Source organism: Asterias amurensis, chromosome 6, assembly GCF_032118995.1.
Source record: "Asterias amurensis chromosome 6, ASM3211899v1".
NCBI classification, from domain to species: Eukaryota; Metazoa; Echinodermata; class Asteroidea; order Forcipulatida; family Asteriidae; genus Asterias; species Asterias amurensis.
The window spans coordinates 25,545,833-25,570,094 of NC_092653.1; the positions used below are offsets into that span (position 1 = coordinate 25,545,833).

The 24,262-nt window shown below is 39.0% G+C and overlaps 2 protein-coding genes across 2 annotated transcripts; one reads left to right on the forward strand and one right to left on the reverse strand.

Annotated features, from left to right (window-relative positions):
- Positions 1 to 4,755: 4,755 nt before the first annotated feature.
- Positions 4,756 to 12,588, reverse strand: LOC139938335 (uncharacterized). The gene is made up of 5 exons (XM_071933787.1): positions 12,539 to 12,588; positions 11,430 to 11,616; positions 10,871 to 10,972; positions 6,278 to 9,781; positions 4,756 to 5,413 (listed from the first exon to the last, which is right to left on the reverse strand). The coding sequence occupies exons 2-5, from the start codon at positions 11,607 to 11,609 to the stop codon at positions 5,273 to 5,275; spliced, it is 3,927 nt and encodes a 1,308-aa protein (XP_071789888.1). The 5' UTR covers positions 11,610 to 11,616; positions 12,539 to 12,588; the 3' UTR covers positions 4,756 to 5,272.
- A 143-nt stretch (positions 12,589 to 12,731) lies between these two features.
- LOC139938336 (pescadillo homolog) lies at positions 12,732 to 23,924 on the forward strand. Its single transcript, XM_071933788.1, has 14 exons — positions 12,732 to 12,891; positions 13,737 to 13,816; positions 14,346 to 14,499; positions 14,872 to 14,981; positions 15,582 to 15,753; positions 16,209 to 16,298; positions 16,892 to 17,008; positions 17,485 to 17,673; positions 18,259 to 18,392; positions 18,559 to 18,684; positions 20,013 to 20,197; positions 20,915 to 21,081; positions 21,694 to 21,873; positions 22,397 to 23,924. The coding sequence occupies exons 1-14, from the start codon at positions 12,871 to 12,873 to the stop codon at positions 22,478 to 22,480; spliced, it is 1,809 nt and encodes a 602-aa protein (XP_071789889.1). The 5' UTR covers positions 12,732 to 12,870; the 3' UTR covers positions 22,481 to 23,924.
- The last annotated feature ends 338 nt before the right edge of the window (positions 23,925 to 24,262 follow it).

The following is a 24,262-nucleotide window of genomic DNA, read 5'->3' on the forward strand; positions in this document are numbered from 1 at the left end:
AAATAGACTGGTATATTAGAAATGGAATAATATAATAAAATCTAATTTTGAAAGAACAAAGTAAATTTCCTAGTGGTTTATGGTTGTGATGTTAATAAACCTTACGCATATGACGTTGTTTGAGTAGAGCGCCCTCGGCTGGATGTCAAAAGAAGGCTGCCCATTGGCCCATTTGTGTGCATTTTTTATGACCTACAACTGTACAAGGGTGGAGGTGTGACTGACTAGCAACACGGGTGCCACTTTGGTTGTCGATGCTGCATAATCCTAAGGAACTGAGATAGTTTTAGGAATGCTTATGGCTTGAACATGTTAGATGTTTAACGAAGAGACGATTGTGGTAACGCCATCGCTGCAAACGTCTCTTAGTTAAACCAAATCCACTGTGTCAAGTTTCAAATGCTACTTAAAGACACTGGAAACTATTGGTAATTGTAAAAGACCGGTCTTCTCACTTGATTTCAAGACCTCAAATTCTAATTCTGAGGCCTCGAAATCAAATTCTTGGAAAATTACTTCTTTCTCTAAAACTATGTCACTTTATTGTTTCTCACAATGTTTTATACTATTAACCTCTCCCCATTACTCGTTACCAAAAAGGTTTTATGCTAATAATTATTTTGAGTAATTACCAATAGTGTCCACTGCCTTTAATTACTCATCACTTCGTCAAGTAATAGTAAACCTAGGGGGGCAAGAAGGGGAGGGCAGGGGTTCCGGTAAGGAGCCGTTCATTTATAATTTATTATTTTATTTTATTATTTATTTTTTGGGGTAGGGCTTTATATTCAAGCGGCTGTCAACCCAGCTGGCTTTTTAGCAAACTCATCTTTAAAAGATAAAAATCAACAAGTCTTAAAAAAACAGAGCCCAATTTCAAAAAGCCTTTGCACAAAAAAAATGCTTAGAACATAAAAGTATTGCTTTATAGAAACAGCTACCAGCCAAAACATTAAGTTTACTTTGTTATGGCTGGTGCTCCACTCAAATTTTGCTTAGCAAAGAAATTTTTCAGAAGAATTTTCTGCTAAACAGTTTTATTAAATGGGGCCCTGATGTTCAATCCTTCCTCCTAGTATTCAGAACCACTCGTAAGTTGTTTACCATTTTTCCCCTTGCTCCAAGAGGTAACATTTACAATTTGTAGCATCTTAATTCCCATCGAGATAAAATCTCCTCAATCGCACAACATTGGTAAACATTGTCCAAAGGCCCACACTTTGTGTATCACAACTTATATATAAAATAACAAACCTGTGAAAATTTAGGCTCAAATCAGTCATCAGAGTCAGGAGAAAATAACGGGAAAACCCACCCTTGTTTCCGCACGTTTCGCCGTGTCATGACGTGTGTTTAAAATAAATCTGTTATTCTTGATATCGAGAATTGATTTAATGTTTTCCCAAAAAGTAACGCATTTCGTGGAATAATATTTCCAGGGAAGTCTTTCACCATTACCCTGTAAGTAATTTGTAAATCTGTGAACTTTTAATTTTTGTTCTGTTCAAAAAGTGTCCAATGGCTTTAAAGCAAGTAGTGCTATTGCCAATTCAGTTTAAAAATTTAGTTTTCAAACCGGTTATTTTATAACAGACAGAAAATCTTCCAAAAAAACTATTTGAATTTATTAATGAAATACAAGACCATCAGAAAGGTTATCTTAAATAATATTACATTTTTTTTATTTCATTCTTCAAATTAGTTCAATGATTTACAAAAGTATGACAAATTATTTTAAACTTCAAACACGAATTTCAGAAATATAAAGTTTACCATTATTATTGCTTAGCAAAAGGTGAAAGTGGAATGTTCTTCCTTCAGTTTGATCACAAGTATATATAATATTAATTTATAAATAAATATTATAGGTCAATTCTGATATATCAGCTAATACGTCTGTCTGTCTCTTGACTACAACCACCCCCCCCCCCCATCCCCCAATTTAAAATTAAAAAGTTTGGCCTATCATTTTTTTTAAATTTGGGTACCAGCCTATTCCAAGGGTATACCCAAAAGCAAGGTGAACAACCTTTAAATGTCTGGCACCCAGTGTCACTATAGTGGCATGCTTGATTTCTGAACATGTTGAACAATGAGGACACACCCATGCTGAAGTTACTAGCTTTCTGGTGAGGATTTCACAAATATCTGAGTCAAAATATTGTCTTAGGATCCATCTTCCTACTCTATACTCTCTCAAAAAAGGTAAGACAAAACAGTAGTGACAGAATTGGTTTACATTTTAATGTCATTTGCTCTTAAAATTCACAATTCATGGTGTGTCATAATCAGTGATTTAAAGGAACACGTTGCCTTGGATCGGACGAGTTGGTCTATAAAAAGCGTTTGTAACCGTTTAAAAAAAAATGCATATGGTTGGAAAGATGTTTTAAAAGTAGAATACAATGATCCACACAAGTTTGCCTCGAAATTGCGTGGTTTTCCTTTTACTGTGCGAACTAACACCGTCGGCCATTTATATGGGGGTCAAAAATTTGACTCCCATAAATGGCCGACCGTGTTTAGTCGACAAGCTAAAAGGAAAACCGTACAATTTCGAGGCATGTTTGTGTGGATCATTGTATTCTACTTTTACATTATCTTTCTACCCACATGCATTTTATAACAAACGGTTACAAACGCTTTTCGAAGACCAACTCGACCGATCCAAGGCAACGTGTTCCTTTAAAGCATTGACGTCCTGGTGGTTAAGTCATAGGAGTGTGGGTTCGAATCCTGGTCGTGACATGTGGATCATTAAGCGCATTGAGACGTATTGTGAAATGCGCTATTTGAGAACATACTTATTCTTATTATTAATTTCTACACTGCACTCCCTTACAAAAATTTCCCCATGGTGTTTCTACTACCATGTTAAATAGTATTTAATTGCTAAACAAAAAAGGAAGGCTATTTCACAACATCTTAGCTATAACATATCCCAATTCATATAAACAGGTGGAGGAAAGCAACTTATGGTTATATTTTTGCCCCAATGCACGAGTACCAGGATTACCTAAGACAGGATTCGAACAAACAACTGATCGACCCACAGTCACCATCTAAAACATAAGTCCAGCGCTAACAAACACTCAATTTTAAAGACACAGTAAACCAAATTCTAATAAGATGTACAAGCGCCTTGAGTAGCTTTCTAGTAGATATGTGCGCTATTTAAGACTTCGGTAGGCCTATAATTATTAGCGAGCTTTAGCTGCACGTTACGCAAGCAAACCAAGAACGTGAACATCATCAAATTGTTTTGTTTCTGGGTGACATCACCACTTTGGGCGTATTGCATGCTCACAAATGATGTCTGCACGTACGTTACCGACGTTAACTTCACGTATTTCTGAAACGTTAAATTTTAACAATACACATTTTCTGACGTTCACATTTAAGGACTTGCTCGCGTAACGTGCAGTTAAGCTCCTATTAAAGTCATTCCTGTACCTTATCACCTTACCAATCTTTGAAGCCAGGATTTTTGTTAAAAACTGCAAGGGGTTAAACTTGTTCTTTTGACTGATTTGGGACCATTTTATTTATCTGCCAATTTTTTTAAATGGGCCTTTCTGAGCCAGGATTTTTTGTTAAAACAACTGCAAGGGGTTAAACTTGTTCTTTTGACTGATTTGGGACAATTTTATTTTTCTGCCAATTTTTAAAAATGGGCCTTTTTGAGCCAAGATTTTTTGTTTAAAAAACTGCAAGGGGTTAAACTTGTTCTTTTGACTGATTTGGGACCATTTCATTTTTCTCCCAATTTTTAAAAATGGTCCTTTTTGAGCCAAGATTTTTTGTTTAAAAAACTGCAAGGGGTTCTTGTTCTTTTGACTGATTTGGGACCATTTCATTTTTTCGCCAATTTTTTAAAATCAGGCTTTTTGAGCCAGGATTTTTTGTTTAAAAAACTGCAAGGGGTTAAACTTGTTCTTTTGACTGATTTGGGACCATTTCATTTTTCTGCCAATTTTTAAAAATGGGGCTTTTTGAGCCAAGATTTTTTGTTTAAAAAACTGCAAGAGGTTAAACTTGTTCTTTTGACTGATTTGGGACCATTTCATTTTTCTGCCAATTTTTAAAAATGGTCCTTTTTGAGCCAAGATTTTTTGTTTAAAAAACTGCAAGGGGTTAAACTTGTCCTTTTGACTGATTTGGGACCATTTCATTTTTCTGCCAATTTTTAAAAATGGGGCTTTTTGAGCCAGGATTTTTTTTTTTTTAAACTGCAAGGGGTTAAACTTGTTCTTTTGAAAGATTTGGGACCATTTCATTTTTCTGCCAATTTTTAAAAATGGGGCTTTTTGAGCCAGGATTTTTTTTTTTTTAAACTGCAAGAGGTTAAACTTGTTCTTTTGACTGATTTGGGACCATTTCATTTTTCTCCCAATTTTTAAAAATGGGGCTTTTTGAGCCAGGATTTTTTTTTTTTTAAACTGCAAGGGGTTAAACTTGTTCGTTTGACTGATTCGGGACCATTTTAATTTTTCTGCCAATTTTTAAAAATGGGCCTTTTTGAGCCAAGATTTTTTGTTGAAAAAACTGCAAGGGGTTAAACTTGTTCTTTTGACTGATTTGGGACCATTTTATTTTTCTGCCAATTTTTAAAAATGGGGCTTTTTGAGCCAGGATTTTTTGTTTAAAAAACTGCAAGGGGTTAAACTTGATCTTTTGACTGATTTGGGACCAATTCATTTTTTCTGCCAATTTTAAAAAATGGGCCTTTTTGAGCCAGGATTTTTTGTTCAAAAAACTGCAAGGGGTTAAACTTGTTCTTTTGACTGATTTGGGACCATTTCATTTTTCTGCCAATTTTTAAAAATGGGCCTTTTTGACCCAAGATTTTTATTTTTTTTTAACTGCAAGGGGTAAACTTGTTCTTTTGACTGAGTTGGGACCATTTTATTAGTTGGCAAATTTGCCTTATAGGTTTATATGTGTTTACAAAATTTAAATAATCTTATTGTTATGAAAAAAAACATCTGCTTTACAAAAATTTGTTGATTTTCTTTTTTTTCTAATATAAAATCTGCATACAAAAAATTTTGCTTGGATTTCAGACTTGGATAAGACTTTCTTATCTCAAATTAGAACGAGTTCATCCTAACTCGTCCTAACATAAGTTTTTAATACCTCCTAGGACTAGTCCTAAGTTAGGACTGGTCCTAACTCTTTGTGGAGTCGACCCCAATGCCTTAAATGCCTTGCGTAGTTAAACTGCTCTAAGTCGTCTTTATTTTTGTGTAGTTTTTGAAGTTCTTCTTACTCTTTATTTCTCAGACATTTGTTTTAAAGTCATCTTCTCCCAGACTGAGCCGTGTCCTGTTCTCTTCCTGCGGTTGGCAAGCTCCTGCATCCAAGGTATGACTTGATTGACAGTCTCCATTGCTGCCTCAGAACTCTCTTTACGCTGATGTTAAAAATGTCAGAAGTACATGTAGTAAATAATTAAAGGCAGTGGATACTATCGACAATTACTCAAAAACAATTTTAGCATGAAAAATTACTTGGTAAAGGAGCAATGGAGAGCTGTTGATTGTATAAAACATTGAGAGAAGCGGCTCCCTCTGAAGTAACATAGTTTTCAAGAAAGAAGTAGTTTTCCACAAATTTGATTCCGAGACCTCAGAGTTAGATTTTGAGGTCCTAGCGAGGAGACTGGTCTTTGACAATTACCAATAGTGTCCAGTGTCTTTAAAGACACAGTTTAGAAGTAAAAATCAAACACTGGAACCACTTCAGTAATGCAAGTCATGTAAGTTGTTCTGACAGTTCTTTTTACTGCAATAACATTTTTATCAAGAAAAGTATTTAAACTTGACATCATTTCTGGGCAGTGGTGTAACCAGAATTGTTTGTTTTTTGGTTGGGGGGGGGGCGAGCAGGGGCAAAGTCATAATCATTCTCCGGTGCATTTTGTTTTTGATCTAGTTTGAGGGACAATCTCGTTTGGGGGACAAGAGTGGGGCACAAGGGTTCTGTTATGTCACATGCCAGTGGTTCTCCCCACAAAGGAAATGTTCTGAACAAAATAACAACAGAAAAAAATTGTTTTAAATTATGAATACTTGTTATTTTTCTTTAATTTCTTACATCAGATTTGTAAAGACTAATTAAAGACAAGTCATTATTTTGGTTTTTATCCTGACTGCACTGTGTAACAATCACAGTACATGTTTATTCAGTGCTCTCTTCAGTCCAGTGAAAACAAATTCGCAAAGACAAAACAACTTTGTCCAGGTTTTGCTGAAAAACATTCAGACAGTTAACTTACCATCAAAGGCCTATCCTCACGAGCAATCTCCATGCTGGTCAGTCTTCCCGTTGCTCTACCGCCCTGACCAGAGGCACCCCGACCACCCCTCCTCGTCTCAGAGCTTGGGGGCTCAGAAGCCAAGACCTTCCCACCGTTAAACCTTGCGATGAGATTGCGAACACTCACTGCTCTCACTACGTCATCCTCACCTTCTGGATTGACACCACTCTGCTCGGAAGAATTCTTTCGATCTTTAGTGTCCTGCTTCGTCAGTGTAGACTGACATCCTGAGTTTGTCGAAGAAGCCCCTCCACTAAGGTTAACCCCACTCTTGGTACTAACACCCACAGATTTAGGATGTCGGCCCTCTGAGGCAATCTTGGCCTCCTGTTTCTCTCTGTTGTAGTCTAGTTTCTGACCCCTTCCCAGGCTACCATCCCTGCCACTTTTGGTCTCCGGTTTCTCTGTTTTGTAGTTCGGTTTTTGACTCCTTTCTAGCCCTTCATGATGTCTACCACCCTTGGTCTTCTTGGCCTCCTGCTTCTTCGTTTTGTTTTCCATCCCCTCAAGATGGCTAACTTCCCAGACATTCCTGGCCTGGTTCTCTGTTTTGTAGTCTGGTTTCTGACTCCTCTCCAGCCCTTCGGCATGTCTACCTTCCCAGCCTTTCTTGGACTCCTTTTCTTTTGTTTTGTAGTCCTCTTTCATGGTCCTCACAGCGTCTTGATCCGGAGGATTTCTATGCGAACAGATCACTTCTTTTTCTGACCTTTTAGGAATTTCTTTGGGTGAATCAAGTATGGTTCCTCTTGAAGATTGCATATCTTTAGTAAAAACTACTCCTTCAGTTTGATTATGCAAATCATCTTGTGTCAAATCTTTATTTGGTGTTTTTTCCGAGTTTGGAGTTCTGAGATTAACAGATTTTGTCGACTGTCTCAAGTTGGAACGATTAGGCCTACTCACATCTTCAACACTTAAAGGTGCACAATTCTTCTGCAGCATTTTGTGTGCATCTTGACGTTTTTCATGAGCTAAGTTTCCCATATTAGAGTTATTAGTGTTGTAACTGACAGTTTTAGATGTAGTCAAACCAAACTTTGTTTCTGACTTTTCCGTGATAGGATTGCTTTTGTCGATCATGGATTCCAGAGAGAGTGATTGAGTACAAGAAATGTTTCCATGAGGTAGAACTTCAAAACTTTCCGTCCGCTCGTCTCGAAACGATTGATGCTGGATGCAAGAAGACGATGAGAAACTTTTACTCGCATCCCTCGTTTCGTTAACTCTTCCCTCTAATCCATCCCCCACATTGGGTTCAGAATCAACTTGATCTAATGCTGTTAAACGCTCAGAACGAGATCCGCTTGTAGCTATGTCCACTTTAACTCCTTTCTTCAAATCTTCCTCAAGACTTACATTAAGGATATTGCTGTCATTGTTCTTAAAAACTGAAGATGAAGAATCTAAGGGTGTGTCTGCTTCCATTGAGGCACTTGGAATTTGAGAATAAAGCGGGTGAGATCTTGAACTCAAATCCATCTCATCTTGGAGAGTGTCATCGTTTGCATCCAATACAGTTGATGTGGTGTTTGTTACAGTGGGAAGTAATAAACCATAGTCGGAGGTGCTTGGGTGTTTAGGTTGCCGAGATTGAGAAAGTGCATTTGTTGTATCCATTTCATCTTTGCTCCTCGCAGAAATCTCGTCATCCTTAGCAGATAATGAGATGTCCGTTGTGGGCAAGAGAAGCTCAAGGCAAGTTGAAGGCTCCACATGAAGAGACGACGCTAACTCCTTAATGTCATCCTTCAAATTACTCTCCACACAAACATTACGTTCCTTCGCACCAGAAGACAAGTTATCAGTGACGTTAGATGTTGCATCTAATTGGCTTGTATCAAATGAGAGTTTTTTATTTGACGGGTCTGATTGGTTAGCAAACGAGATTTTCGAATTTGAAGGATCCGATTGGTTAGTATGGAATGAGAGTTTCGAATTTGAAGGATCTGATTGGTCAGTAGGGAGTAAGAGTTTCAGATTTGAAGGATCCGATTGGTTATCGACTGAGAGTTCCAGATTTGAAGGAAACTGCTCTGTACCTCCGTCCATTTCTTCAGTTTTTGCTCCTATCTGGGGTACAATACCAACTGGATTGATGCAGTCATCCGTCTCAGCTGCAGCTGTGATGTCCGTACTAAATACTTCAACCTTGTCATCCTTGCTTCTTCGTACCTCTACAGCACCATTACTTCCACAAAAAAGGGAATTTCCGACCAAAGTTGCTACTATAATATCACTTGTGAGCTGTTGGTCCATCGCTTCCCCGTCTCCCTGTCCTTCATCCTCTAAAATATTCTTCCAGATGTTCTGCCCAATAAGGCAGAGAGGCTGATCGTCATCGTTTTGACCATCATTCTCGTCTTGGACTGTTTGAGTTTCTGTAGTGGTCTCCACTTCAGATCCAATTAAATTAACACTTCTGCCATCAAACTCATTTCCTATTTTGACACCATCATCCAAGCTCATCTTATCATCAATCTGATGACTAAATCTTTCATTGTTATGATTTGGACTTGAGGCATCAAGACCCCTGTCAGATGTTTGAGCTACACGTAGAACGACTGAGGAAACTGTATCCACATTAAGTCCCCTGGTACAAGTACCATCTTCTGATCTGTCCTTACTGACATCCTTGTTGTTGTCAATGTCTTCAAGTTCATCTTCCTCAGTATCATCTTCATCCCTACTCTCTTCTACTTCTTCATCAACCACAGTTTTACTCCATAGGTCTTCACTTTCAACATCTGCAGTTTCTGGTTGACTCGTAAGATGGGAGTTTGTCTGGAGGCTCCAGACTAATTTTGAATCGTCATCCCTACGTTTTACCACAGTATCACTGTTCTCATATGAAGCAACTTGGTCTTGTTCCCAGTTCAATGTTAGACTGGTGCTATTCTCGTTAGTACTGATGTTGCCATGACTACCATCAACACAATCTTGACTGTCTGATGATTCCTCACTGGTTGTATCGCTGTCTTCACTCTCAGTGATGTCATCATTGGTCGGTGATGTTGGAGTTCCCCAGGGCTCTGCGCTGAGACCATAATCACCCAGTGAGTCAGTGTTTTCAGTGTTCCAGGCACTCTCCATGCCTTGGGATCTATTTGCTTTCTCATTTGTCTTGGACTGTTCAACATCCTTGCCAGTTCTCCAGGCACTTTCACATTTCCAAGGAACTTCAGCTGAACTTGCAATGTCCCAGGGGCTTTCAATAACCTTTGACCCTTCATGATCCCTTGTTCTCCAGGGACCTCCAGTATCTGAGGACCCTTCAATGTCCCAGGGTCTTTCAGAGTCCCTGGGACTTTCAGATCTCCAAGGGGCTGCATCGAGTGGAAGAATAGGCTGCAGAAGATCATTGCTTGAGATCAAGTCCTCATCGTCAGATGGAACAGATAGAGATGATGTTGTGTCCTCACCAGCGATGTTGGCACTTCGTATCACATCTACAAACATATCCTGGAAAAAAATAGTAGAACTTGGTTAAAACATGCAGCATTTAGCTAACACACACACATGACATCTCTCGATTCCAACATTCTCTCAAAACCCATCTCTTCAGATTAGCCTTTGCAGATATTGAGTGAAGTTTTCTTCTTGTTCTTTGACCAGCGCCTTTGAATGTTCCACAGATTTAGTGCGCTTTATAAATGCTGTATTATTATTATTAAATGTGTTCATTCCATTTAGTATTTTCCTGCAAGATATTGTGGAGCTACACTTTGAAATATAATATGAGACAAATTCCTTTATAGCGCAATGTACACATATTGGTTTACAAGGTGCCTTGGAGCAATATGCAGCCAACCAAACCAGGAACACTGGGGAGCCCCTTCTCTTTTTGATAAGTGCACTGGGTTATTTTATGTGCATTACACAATACACAGCACCATTGGCTTTATGTCCCATCTGAAGGACGCATCAAGTCTGGGACCTGGACTCGAACTCACACACTAGAGCTTGAGCTTAGTGCTGTTCTTTCTCGGTACCTTCTGGAGACCATGGACAAAATAAAAAAGAGGAAATAGACGGACTCCATAGGGAAATTCTTAAGACAATTTTGTGTACAACATTTATGAAAAAATCTTAAGTACAAGGACAATGGAAAGAACAAGTCTCCACAGAGATGCATTTGAGAATGTGTGTTCTTATTTCCTCTTATCCACTCAGCTTTTTTAACCACTTCCTTTTCCCCTATTGCTTCCTTCCTCACTGTTTTCTTTATTCTTTTTCCTTGTCCTTTCATTTCCACTTGAGTGCTTCTGTTACAAAAATATACTTGTGAGTTTTGTCATTGAGAAAGACTTGGCTAAGGTCTAAATGTCAGGGCATTAACTATCAAATGTACATTAAGTACATTAGGTAAGCTATTTACAAGAGTTATCTTTGCTTTTATTCATTTTACAAAATCTGTGCAGCATGTAAAAGTAAATTTTTCAGATGGAAAATTATGAGCACATACTTATGTGAACTATGTGAAAGGTTAATTGATGGTTATTACTCAAATTTAGGCCAGCCGAAGATGAGAAATTACTTGCGGAATCTTACCAGTGAAGAGTTTGCTGAGGCTAAGCGAAGTGATTTACTGTCATCGTTGACCACATTCTGAAGGGCAACCTTGCGGGCTTTAGCTGCATTACGACTTAAAATCTAAAATGACAACAACAACAAATCATCGAAACAGTGTTATGGTTTTGATTGAATGTTCTTTAGGATAACAAGAGAAGATTTTGTCATCAGAATTTTGTTAAAGACACTGGACACTATTGGTAATTGTCAAAGACCAGTCTTTTGGTCTTCAGGGAATAAATTGCCTGGCCACTTATGGGGGTAGGGCATTTTTTACCACGTTCCCCCCCCCCCCCACCACCACCTAATATTTCCCATTTACAGCAATCTCTTAAAACACATCTTTTCAGATTTTCAGATTTGTTAAATTCCATTTCATTTCATTTTTTTAAATTAGGAATACCAAAAAACCATAACCAAAGTTTACAAAAAGTAATATCAAAAATAATTGATGATGACGTGCCGGAGACCTTAGAGATGACTCTTAACAGATGATCTTAAAATTGTTTTACAATTATTATTTTTATTCCAAGCTCACCTCAGCGCGTTCTCTGATCTCTTGTAAGAATTTACTTGGTTGCTCAATTCTGTCAACCGCTTCATTATCACCTCTTGAGGGCTCACTCTCTGCTGCATGCTGAGCTGATTTCTTGCTGACTCCGTATTTATGCAATAATGAGTCTAGAGATGAATCAATATCCTCTGCATCATCAGCCATTTTAGGTCTAGAGTAGAAATTATTTAAAACAAATTGTGTGAATGAGAGATAGCTCATGATATGGCCAAATCGTCCATTTGTAGGGAAAAACTTATTCTGATTCAAATACATTGGTTCAAGAGCATAACGTAAAAATATAACACATAAGGAATAAAACTTCTTTAGGAAGAGACCAACCATTTAATACTTGAATAGTTCTACATTCAGCACTAGCTAATATAAAAGGAAAGCAATGCCAACGGACAAAAGTTTAAGCAATTAAACTAAGTTTTTTTTAAAGGTCAAATGGGATGCTGAAAAATAGGAGGACAGCATGTGCAAAGAGTTACTTCTTTTATTGGAGAGAACGTTTTTGCAAGTCATAGAACTTCCTGGTCTCATCTGGGTGTCAACTTGCACTATCACTGCCCACAAAAACAAGGAAACCTGTGCCTTAACTCTTTCATAATTCTAATTAATTTACTCAAATGAGATATTTCTTTGGGTAAAAATGAAGAGGTGGTGACTGGTAGGAATACAATAGGATGAGAATCTTTCCAATAACACATCCCAGTGCTTTGTGCAATGTAAGACTAGTAAGAACATAATTTTTAATTAAGTGATATAAAATTATTTATAATGTAGGTTGGTTGTAATGTTGTTTTGTTGTCCTTTCTTTCGACGAGAAAGTACAGTAAGTAAACACAATCAAGATCAGGTAAAATATCACTCAGTAAACATAAAGTTTAAAACAACGAACAAGAACAACACAATGAGTCATGAATGAACAAACAATCAATCATGACAAAACTTGTCAAAAAAAGGGTTGGTCATTTTCATCTGAATCTTCCAAACAAGGAAATAAATGCGAAGTAAAAAATGATTGAATGTATCAACAAGATTCCCTTAATGAACAAATAATGATATTCAAAGAATATTTTAATACTTACCGGTGGTTTTGGGTTATTTTCTGAACAAGCACATGGAGTTCCGCCCAGACTTTGTTTACTTTCACTAATTACAATGGTCATTTAACATTGCAGCATACCCAAACGTCAATTGCACTATCTCTACCTACGTTTTACCTGACTAATGGTACCAGACTATATGAATTATTGTTCACGAGACACTTGGTGGCGCCCTTCAAGATAAGTCGCACGTGTAAAGAAACGCAAGAATACGAGATCTTAAATCTCTCCCTTTAAATCGTCGTTTTTCTTTCATTTCCGACTTATGGTTGGCGATTTCTGATACGATTTATCCAATCATACATTATTAAGACATGGGGCGAGAGAAGAAGAAGGTAAGTGGTAGTGTCAATACGCTCAAAATGTTGCTTTTTATGTTGTCCAGTTACCGGACATGCGGTTTCCTTGCCGCACACAAAATCACATGCACGTCACGCACACGAGAGAGCGAGGTTTGTGTGGGGTTTGGATCAGGATTGATTGTTATGTTATTAATAACAATGTTATTAGTCGACCATGTTAGTGTTGTTACAAAAGAAAAAAAGTATTCTTCTGAAAAATCACGCCAATATTTTACAGTTTCTCACAAAACTTCTGAACTGAATAAACATACCCGGCCCCCTCCCCCCAATCCTCCCGACCCCCCTCCTATTGAAGCCTTGATATTGAAAGTCATTTTAATTTTAACATGTGTAATAATTATAATACTAAACATTATACATATAAAGGTTAACGACAATGCGATTAATGTTCTGCCACTCTCTGATCTGACTCTTCCAACAGCAACACTCTCAAGGAAACATTAAGTTTATTAACTATCTGCTCTGCCCACAGCTCAGTCGAGTCGGTCAGTGGCGTCATGGTTTGATAATTGCTAAGGTTGGGATCATTCCAAAATGGCTGCGCTCATTACACAGCGGGGAAAGTTGTTGAAAGGAAGTTGAAAACAAAATAATAATAATTATTAGGCTATTTATTAATTATTAAGACGTCCAAAACACCCCCAGGGCAAAAAAAAAGGTAAATAAAAACATTTAGATGGTTTAAACTTCTGTCCCGCTTGATAGTTGAAGAAAAAATTTCTCATGATCTATGGCCAAGAATTCAGATTTGGTAGTGCAATAATTATGGCAGTTCCACCGTGCACTTTTTTACAATTTTTTTTATGTTTTCTCCTCAGTACCAAAGTGGTGCGGCCACAAACTTCATCACCAGAGCCTCGGCTGTCAAGAAGCTTCAACTGTCATTGGTTGATTTCAGGTAACGACAAAACCAAGCTAATTTATAGATTTTACCTAAAATGTTATACATTGAGGACTCAGGTTTCTAGAATTGTACAACCAAGATTTAGCATGGTAGGGCGTCAGGTACATGGGCGACTTCGGAATGCTAGGTGGCAGCACACTTACCAAAATGACCAAAGTCTGCTGCCACCTACATGTACATGTAGTGCAGGCCTGTATGCTTCGTTTTTGAAAGGGCAGGGGCACCAAGGCATTTTCTCCTTTGTAAAGGGCACCCTATGAGGAACTTGTATATTTCTACTGGAGCATTTTAAGGGCACCAAGGCAATCCCGCAGCGGCACAGAGGCAAGCCTTCGTTGCCTCTGTGAAGTAGCAGGCATGTAGTGTCACCAAACGTAGCAGGCACTTGTACGAAGTGTGCACAAGCTGCAGCTAGTAATGTTAATGCTTGTTGATTTTCGTTCAAAATTGCCATGTAATTTTTATACACTAATATAACTTTGAGAATAGCACCCCTAATACCAGATTCCATTTTATCCTTTAGACGCCTGTGTATTCTGAAGGGGGTATACCCAGTACAACCCAATAACCCAGCCCAGGCTAACAAAGGCAAGAGAGCCATCAGAACCTTCTACCGGAGTAAAGACATCCTATTTCTGGCACATGACCCAATCATCAACAAATTCCGAGCACATAAGGTGAGTACAGATTGAGCAGTTGTTCTTTCATGTAAATAATGCTCCAACTCTCAGCAAAGATCAGACAGAGAAGGATGCGTTTTGCTGGCCACTGCTACAGGATCAAAGACGAACCAGTGTCCAATATTGTTCTGTGGACCCCTAAGCATGGGAGGAGGAAACCTGGTAGACCTGCACTAACTTACACTGACAATCTTAAAATGGACACGGGACTTGAATCAACAGATTTCAAGTCGGCAATGGGGGACAGGAAGGCTTAGGGAACCATCGTGATTCGAGGACATCACTCGACTTAAGCAAGTAAGCAACATGTTCCAACTTCGAGTTTTTCTCTGAACAAATTTTGACAAGCGATGCGTTTGTTTCATTTAGATCTTTGCTAGGAAGGTGAAATCTGCAAGACACAAGAAAGATTGGACCCGTCTGGAACGCCTCAGTGAAAACAAACCCGGCTATACATTAGACTACATCGTCAAGGAAAGGTGGGTCTCAGTATTGTCAACAAATCTTAAAACTAATTTAAGTTTTGTAGCAAGAAACCAGACAAGTTTGGTGGTCTAGTAGTTAGACATCTGGTCTGGCATGGCATAGGTTGCGGGTTGTGTGGCGTGTCCTGGCCAAGCAGACCACTTCACTATACTTGGGCTCTGATAATGTCAGCAGCAGAGTGTGGGTTTGAATCCCAGTCATGACACTCATGCACTTGAGCAAGACACTTGACCATACTTGCTTTGTACAAAATTGGAGAGTAGTGCATTCTGCCAGCCAGGCTCCTAGTGGATGATACCCATGCCTACATCCTCACAGACTGTGAAGGGGGTAACCCTGTTCCAGCCCCAGGAGTAGGTTGGCAACGTGCCTTGGTGAAAGTTGATTTGGGTCATTTGCTAAGTTTAGCCCTCACCTTGAAGTTGCCACTGGCCTTGTGATAGTCCTCATAACCCCCTCCCCATCCCAAAAAAAGAAAAACACCCAAACAGGACTTTGGAAAGCACTGAGTATACAGTGCTTAAACAAAAAACAAATTTGGATAAAATACAAATAATCTAGTAAATGTGAATGGAATGTTATGTTGTATTCAGGTACCCAACATTTGTGGATGCACTACGGGACATTGATGACCCGTTAACGATGTGTGCTACATTTGGCGCCATGAAGAAGAACGCTAAAGTAGAGAGTAGACTCATACCAATATGCAGCAGGCTAACAATGGAGTTTATGCAGTTTGTTATAGCTTCAAGAGCTCTCAAAAAGGTAAGTTATACGAATAAGTAATATAAAGCTAGTTACTTATTCATTGGAAAGAAATGTACACGAATAAGTTATACAAAGCTAGTTACTTATTCATTGGAGAGAAATGTACGCGAATAAGTTATATAAAGCTAGTTACTTATTCAAAATTTGTTGTGCTTTCTTTAGCAGTGTAAAGGCCGAGTCACACTGCAGCGATAACGAAAACGGTAACGATCACGACGCAAAGAGAACGAATTGTATTGGTTGAATTGCTCCACGCAGAATACGCACACGCTCATTCAACCAATATAATGGGTCCTTTGCGTTGTGATCGTTATCTTTTTCGTTATCGCTGCAGTGTGACTTTGACCTTAAGTGTAATTCATAGGCAATGCTGGTAGTTTGTTTATGCACTCACAATGGGTTTTTCATAATATCAATGAAATGAATTCTTGAAATTTCTCTTTTTTCCCCAGGTGTTTCTATCCATAAAAGGTATCTACTACCAAGTGGAAGTCCAAGGACAAACAATAACGTGGATCGTACCCTACCTCTTTACATCCACAGTAAGTTCATATACCAGGCCCCGGTGGCTGTTGTTTTATTCCATGTATTGTGCTGACATATTCCTCACCATAGGTGACTTGAGTCAACTGCACACATACCCCCTCTTCCTTGACTTCAGCCTGCAGTGCTGTAGCCACGGTTGGCGGTGCTGGGTCGGCCTGCTCAGGACTCACAATTTTTGGCCAGCTCTCTGAGCAAAATACACTGTGCCATCCAGCACAGATTTCCTCTAGATTAATTCAAAATATTGTCCACTGTGCATTGATCTGAGACACAGCTAATGCTAGGTATCAAATGTCACAGAGAATGAACACAGTCAAAAGGCCATTCAACTTATTGCATGGCCCAATAACATGAACAGTTTGGAAACCTGCCATCATGCCTGGAGCATGCACTTCAGCATTAATGGCCCCATCATTAAACATTGATAATTTTGTCAATCCACTCGCCTTTGGTGGACTATAAATAAAAGGAGATTTATTGCACACCACTAAAATTGGTCTAGCTACAAACCAGCATACCTGTCTTCCTTAACTTAGCTGACTTTAAAAGTACTTACAATTTAAATGTGTGTTGTTTTTATTTTCTCCAGCGGCCGAGAGATATTGACTTAAGAATCATGTCGACCTTTGTGGAGTTTTACAGCACACTGCTTGGCTTCATCAACTACAGATTGTACAGTACACTCAATCTACACTATCCACCCAAGGTAATAACACTGCATACTTTCAAGCTTTCTGGCCGTATATTTGCGGTCTCCCTATTTTCTTTGTTCAGGTGCCAGTCGGTAGCCATACAACTGTTAACTGTCGTGTAGCCAGGGGTCACACCCAAGTTTACGTTTCAACCTGGGAAGCGGCAGCGAGGGGATCGCCTTTTTGTTTCAGATATTGACTAATAAACCACAAGGGAAACGGACAGGGTAAATCGTAAATAATTTGGAGCTGAACAAAGACAAATTTATTACAGCCAATTTCAAACCAACAACCTCCAGATTCATGTGCCGGCGCTCTACCAACTGAGCTAGCTATCTAGCCTTATGTTTGGCGGTCTCCCTTTTTTTACAATCACAACTTTTCAGCCATTCGTTCTCATCTTATATATCTGTTTCAAAAGCTGGTACTTAAAGATAAAGCTTTCATCCAAAACTTGTATGAAAATCAAACTTCTTAATTATGTCCATAGATCTCCCTAATTGAGAAATCCCGCACAACCGACGAATCAGACACTAGCACAAGTTTCTGTATGGATAAAGAAGAAGAACAGGAAAGGGTCGCAGCCATGACCCTTGACCTTGCAAAGGTCAGCAAAGAGCCAATCGGTGATGAGGATGAGGAGGAGAATGTTCAGGATGAGGAGCTTATGGCTGATGGGGTAAGTTGGTTATGAATCATTGATGTCCTATACTTATGCTGCCATTTTGTTAGCTGTCCGCCATTTTGTTTCCTGTCCACCATTTTTGTTTCACGAAGGGGGACGTTGACCCTTTAACACGCATACCGCCTGGTGTATTTTGAGTTCTAAACATGCGATTTAAATGCAGCAAACAGCCGAGATAGAGCGTGATTTCCAGATGACAACAGTCTAAAAATAGAACATGGTTCCCTTCAAAAAAAATGATGCTGTCCACCTTCAAAGATTCAAAGGTCGAAAGTCCTTTCGTGATCTACCAACGCAACGCATGTACGAGTGGGTGCTGTTTCCCTGTGTGGGACAGACTGTTTTCTCTGTGTGGGACAGACTGTTTTCTCTGTGTGGCATGGACTGTATCGGATGTACCACGTACCTCACTCGCATGTACATAGTAATGGCGACCTTCCAATTGTTTGCGACAAATTTATGGGTGTTTTTACACATGGAATACCATGATTTAAAAGGGTTTTTCAAAAAAAGAATACCAAAAGAATACTTTCATTTCTTTAAGTCTCATGTATCTTTACTCTGGATTGTTTTTGACAGACGCTTGACACAGAAGCAGTTCAGGAAGCCAAGGAAGAACGAGACAAAGAAAAGAAATTCAAGAATCTTTTTGAAGGATGCAAGTTCTACCTCGCAAGAGAAGTACCAAGGGAGACCCTTACATTTGTCCTCAGGTAAAGACAGATTTAGTCAATATTAATTTTTGCATCAGGGATAAAGATTATTATTTGGTTTTACTCTAGCATCAATGTGTATTACATATTATAAATATTACCAAAATAATTTCAAACTCATGCCAGACCTGAGGATGATTTTGTTGATTTTCATTCTTTCTTGTAGGTGCTTTGGTGCCCAGGTATCTTGGGATAAGACGGTGTTCATTGGAGCAACATATGACGTGAATGATGAGAGTATTACACATCAGATTGTGGATAGACCTCAACAGAAGAAAGAATACCTCTCAAGGTAGCGTACCAACAAAGACCCCCTCTCCCCCCCCCCTCCCCCCCTCCCCCCAGTTTGGTTTTTCCTCCATGCCTCAGTTTGACAACTGTTTTGAATGAATGAAAAAGAAGACTTTGTTATCAACTATTTTTGTATGTAAACTATTTTTGTATAAATTGTAATTTTTACTGTAATTTGGCCTTTGGCTACGAGTGTAAAAAGCAATCAACCAAACTATTCTATACTTTTCTACTCTATATATTCATCAGTGTTTTGTAAAGTCATTGTTTGTTTTGTCCATCTTGTCCTTGTTTCATGATTGACTGTTTGTTTGTTTGTCTATATATAGTCTGTTTTGTACAAGCCTCGGCTTACTCTAACAGCCTCATGCTCTCGCTCCTTTCAATTCATTCCTATTTATTTATTTATTATTTGCTATGGCACTGTAATCATTTTGTATACCTACTAGCGTTTTTGTTACCGTTCTATGTACTGATATTCTCATATTGAATTATTTTCCAAAAAGAGTATGGACTTAACGTCATATAATGAATTGAATTAAAGATGGTGTCTACATGATGTTGGTTTACCATTTCATCTAATGTGTACCCTATGGTATCACCATGATTTTGGTTTACCATTTCATCTAATGTGTACCCTATGGTATCACCATGATGTTGGTTTACCATTTCATCTAATGTGTACCCTATGGTATCACCATGATGTTGGTTTACCATTTCGTCTAATGTGTACTCTATGGTGTCACCATGATGTTGGTTTACCATTTCGTCTAATGTGTACCCTATGGTGTCACCATGATGTTGGTTTACCATTTCGTCTAATGTGTACCCTATGGTGTCACCATGATGTTGGTTTACCATTTCGTCTAATGTGTACTCTATGGTGTCACCATGATGTTGGTTTACCATTTCGTCTAATGTGTACCCTATGGTGTCACCATGATGTTGGTTTACCATTTCGTCTAATGTGTACCCTATGGTGTCACCATGATGTTGGTTTACCATTTCGTCTAATGTGTACCCTATGGTGTCACCATGATGTTGGTTTACCATTTCGTCTAATGTGTACCCTATGGTGTCACCATGATGTTGGTTTACCATTTCATCTAATGTGTACCCTATGGTGTCACCATGATGTTGGTTTACCATTTCATCTAATGTGTACCCTATGGTGTCACCATGATGTTGGTTTACCATTTCATCTAATGTGTACCCTAAGGTGTCACCATGATGTTGGTTTACCATTTCATCTAATGTGTACCCTAAGGTGTCACCATGATGTTGGTTTACCATTTCATCTAATGTGTACCCTTCTCTGTACCTTCCTAGGTACTACATCCAGCCCCAGTGGGTGTTTGACAGCATTAACGCCCGCCTCCTACTCCCAGTGGAGGAGTACTTTCCAGGGGTAGTCCTACCTCCTCATCTCTCACCCTTCGTCCAGGAGAAGGAGGGTGACTACATGCCACCAGAGAAGAAGACTCTGTTGAACCGACAACATGGCATCAACGCAGGTCAGTTGTCAAAGCATAATCATGTATTTCAAGTTATCATTTATAGGCACGCAACTCTTTCGCAGATTTGTGTTTTTCCACATTTCATGAAATGGAAATCCACCGTTACGAAAAAACTCCACGCGAAAAAAAACGCTGCATGAAAGAAAAAAATCTGTGATGGATGCTCCGCAGAAGTTAACACGCAAAAGCGCTACACAGTCCAGACTTTCCTCACATAGCATACCTACTACACTATTTAGTGCACGGTCTGGCTCCGTAGTGTTTTTATTGCTTGTCATGGCCGAGTGATTAAGAGCATCAAAGTTAAGTTCTGGTGGTTAAGTCACCGGAGTGTGGGTTCGAATCCCGGTCATGACACTTGTGTCCTTGAGCAAGATACTTTACTGTAATTGCTTCTCTTCACCCAGGTGTATAAATGGGTACCTGTGAGGGTAGAGGTTGATATTGTGTATGAAAAAGCCACACGCGCCTTACAGGCAGCTCAGGGCTGTATACTCCCAAGGGAGCTGAGAAACATTACAGGGATGTTATTGGCCCTATGACCAGGGCACTAATGTAAAGAGCATTGATACGGTTATTGTGAAATGCGCTATATGAGAATTTGTTATTATTTTGATTTTATTGCTTGTTGATTAAGGGGCAAGGGAACCAGACGCTTAAAAGTCACAATACCTTGCATGGCCTTAAGTCTTATCTGATTCTTATACAATACAGCAAAGCCTGAGGAGGGGAAAGAAAATGAGGAAGATGCTGAAGAAGACGAAGAGGAAGGAGGAAACATCAGCGAAGATGAAGAAGAATCACATCTGACTGAAGTAGAAGAAAGACATCTGAGTCAACTACAGAGAAAACAAGACATGGAGAGAAGAAGCAAACAACAGGTAAGCATTTTATATTCCCAAGTTATAAAAAATATAATAACAGTGGCTTATTATTATTATAGTGCGGATATCCGTCACTCAGTGACGCTCGTGGCACTGTACCATACAATTTTTCCTGCAAGGTATGTGGGACTACGTTTGAATTATGAGACCTACTCCTTTTACATAGCACCATGTAATGATTTACCAGGTGCTGTGGCGCAATATCCTGCCAATCCAACCAGGAAAACTAGGGTGAACCCCTTCTCTATGACCCTACATTTGAACAAATTGTTTACCAACCAATCAATTTATTTCCATGAGGAAAATATTTGGTCAGTTTTTGAGATGGTTTTGTTCTGGTACCGGCTGCTTAAGTAAAAGAATCGAACCGCCTCTAGCTACATGTACTTGGATATCTCAGTGGTCTAGTGGTAAGACATCTGCTCTAGATTGGCTGTAGTCGTCGGTTCTAATCCCAAACGAGTAATATGCATGTGATTTGTTTTCGCAGAATTCTCTAAGTATAATACTTACACTCGTAAATATAAGGCTGAAACCACATAATGTTTTGCAAACTTAACATTTATTAGATGGTTTTGATTGATTTATTTTTTTATTTTTTTTTGCCAGGAAATCAAGGATACGTCTAAGCTATCTGTAGAGGCCGGTGAGGTCAAGCCAGTAGATGTAGTCTATGAAGCCGAGAAGGAAGCCAGGATGGAACGCTCTCTCCAAGAAATGATGATGACCAAGAAACGCAAGAGACTCTATCAGAAACTCATGAAGAAACGCAAAACCAAACAGAAACAGGTCAGTGGGATCATACTCAATACTACTGTATCATTCCGGTCAATTTTTAGTCAAATGGTTTGGAGAAGACAGACACTGAAAATTTATAAATTAGAGATCGTCTTTAGTAGTCTCCTTGAGATGATCAGAGCACACTGTTTGGAAATGTTGAGTTGTCAACCATAAGGGCCCAGCTCTCATGGCTCTGCTTAACGCTGAATTCTGCGCTTACGATCACCATTCTCTGCTTATGTGCAAGCGCTGAATTTCTGCGCTAGCTGTGTAAGCGTAGAATGCCTTGTTACAATGAGTACGCAAGCGTACAAGCCAAAATTCTCCGCTAACCTATGGAATACATTTGACGCAAGCATAGAATTCCCTGCTTCTGCAAGCGCCGATTCTTTGCTTACGGTAAGCAGAGCCATGAAATTGGGCCCTGTTCTTTTCAGAACCAACACTCACATGGTGCTACCTCAAACCTCACCTAATTAAGAATTGGTTTAAAATGAGAAATTATTTCTGATTTTGATTTGTCCGTGTATAGGTGCGTAAGTTGACCAGCAGACGAGAGCAGTATGACAGCGAGCAGAAAACCCAGAAGAAGAAACTGAAGACTAGTGCGAAATAAATGAACTCTGCGCAAGGAGCAAATCTATTTGGACAAGGTATCACTTTGTATCAACCAATTGCATGTGATGTCATCAAACTATAGCGCCCTCTTGTGGGGGTCAAAGGAAGGTAATCAGAAACCTTTAAATGAGCAATCTGTCCGCCGGAGAGTCCACCAAATGGGAAATTAACATGGGGGAGGAGGATTCAAAAAGAGGGCGCTATTGAAAGAAATTTTACACAGTTTTCCTTGGGGAGGGGGGGGGGACACACACAGAATCTCCTGCAACAGGGGCACCAAGGCAAAGACTAGGGCAACTGAGGACATGGTCTTCCAAGCCCCATTTTTGTTTTACTGCAGGCCTGGATTATGGTGTTCTTTATCGTAATTATAATATTTTTTAAACAATTGTTTATTCATTTGGCAGTGAAGTTTAAAGAATATAATGTCTTAAATAAATACAATAAAATAAATAGTTAGAATCAACATTATTTTGTTGATGTTTCATGCCAAATCATGATAATATCTGCCCGAATTTGAAACTGGGTTCATTTGCTCATCAAGTAGATGATATATTTCAGTTAACACAAACTTTCACGTGCACATCATTAATTGCAACGGGCAAACTTTTATGGCCCTGCTTACCTCTGAATTCTGTGCCTACAATCACCATTCTACCTTTACAGAGCAAGTGCTCAACTTCTGTGCTAGAAGTAAGCGAAGAATATGCCTTGAAACATAGAGTATGCTCAGGCACAAGCAAATATTCACTGCTTACCCGTGAAATATACTTGATGTAAGCTTCTTTATTACTAATACTAATTCTTTCTGCTTATGGTAAGCAGAGCCATGAAACTTTGCTTACGGTAAGCAGAGCCACACACTTTACAGGGCGCTTTAAGCACAGGGCCCAGTTTCATAGAGCTGCTAAGCACAACAATTTGCTTAGCATGAAATTTTTGCCTTGATAAAAAACAGGATTACCAACCAAATTTCAGTTGGATTTTCAGGATAAGAAAACAACAGCTGTACACCAGTAACAAGCAATATGCAACAAATGGAAATTTGGTTGGTAGTCCTGTGTTATTAAGAAAGAAATTTCATGCTAAGCAAGTTTTCGTGCTTAGCAGCTCTATGAAATTGGGCCCTGAATTTTGCAGTAAGCAGTGCCATCAAAATTGACCCAGCATTTTAGCACATTTTAATTTTACCGTTTTTGTTCTCTCCTATTTTCAATTTATGATTTCTATGATCGGTGTTATTTTCCTTTGTAAATTTGCAATGCTAACTTTGCACCAATTCATTCATTTATATTAACTCATCATGACCTGTAATAAAAATTGGCATTATGCCAACATGAGAACCATAGAAGATCGTTGTTGTTCTTTAGTATAATGTCCTACGCGATTATTTATTGGCAACTAGTTCCAGGCAAAAGATTGTATGGAATACGGTGTTACCATTGAAATATCTGTCTCACAACATGGCGTCTGTGAGCGTGTGCGTGTTGGTGTACGCGTGTGAGCCATAGAAATCGAACCAGGAACGCTGTGTGTTTCATTGACGTATGCGTTTAGCAGCGCACACAGCCTACCCTACATCATGGCCACTTTCAAAGCGAAACGGGGTTCTTGATACAGTTTATTAAAGAGTACATTCTGAAGTCCTGAATGCCGTTTTCCGCTTTGTGTGTATTTGTTTTGCTGTTCTGTTATAATCTTGTAACAAAGTTCCTGTCACAAAGGTAATTTGGCCTGTCCCAGCTATCCTGTTCTCCAAAATCCCTTGGAATTTGTTTCA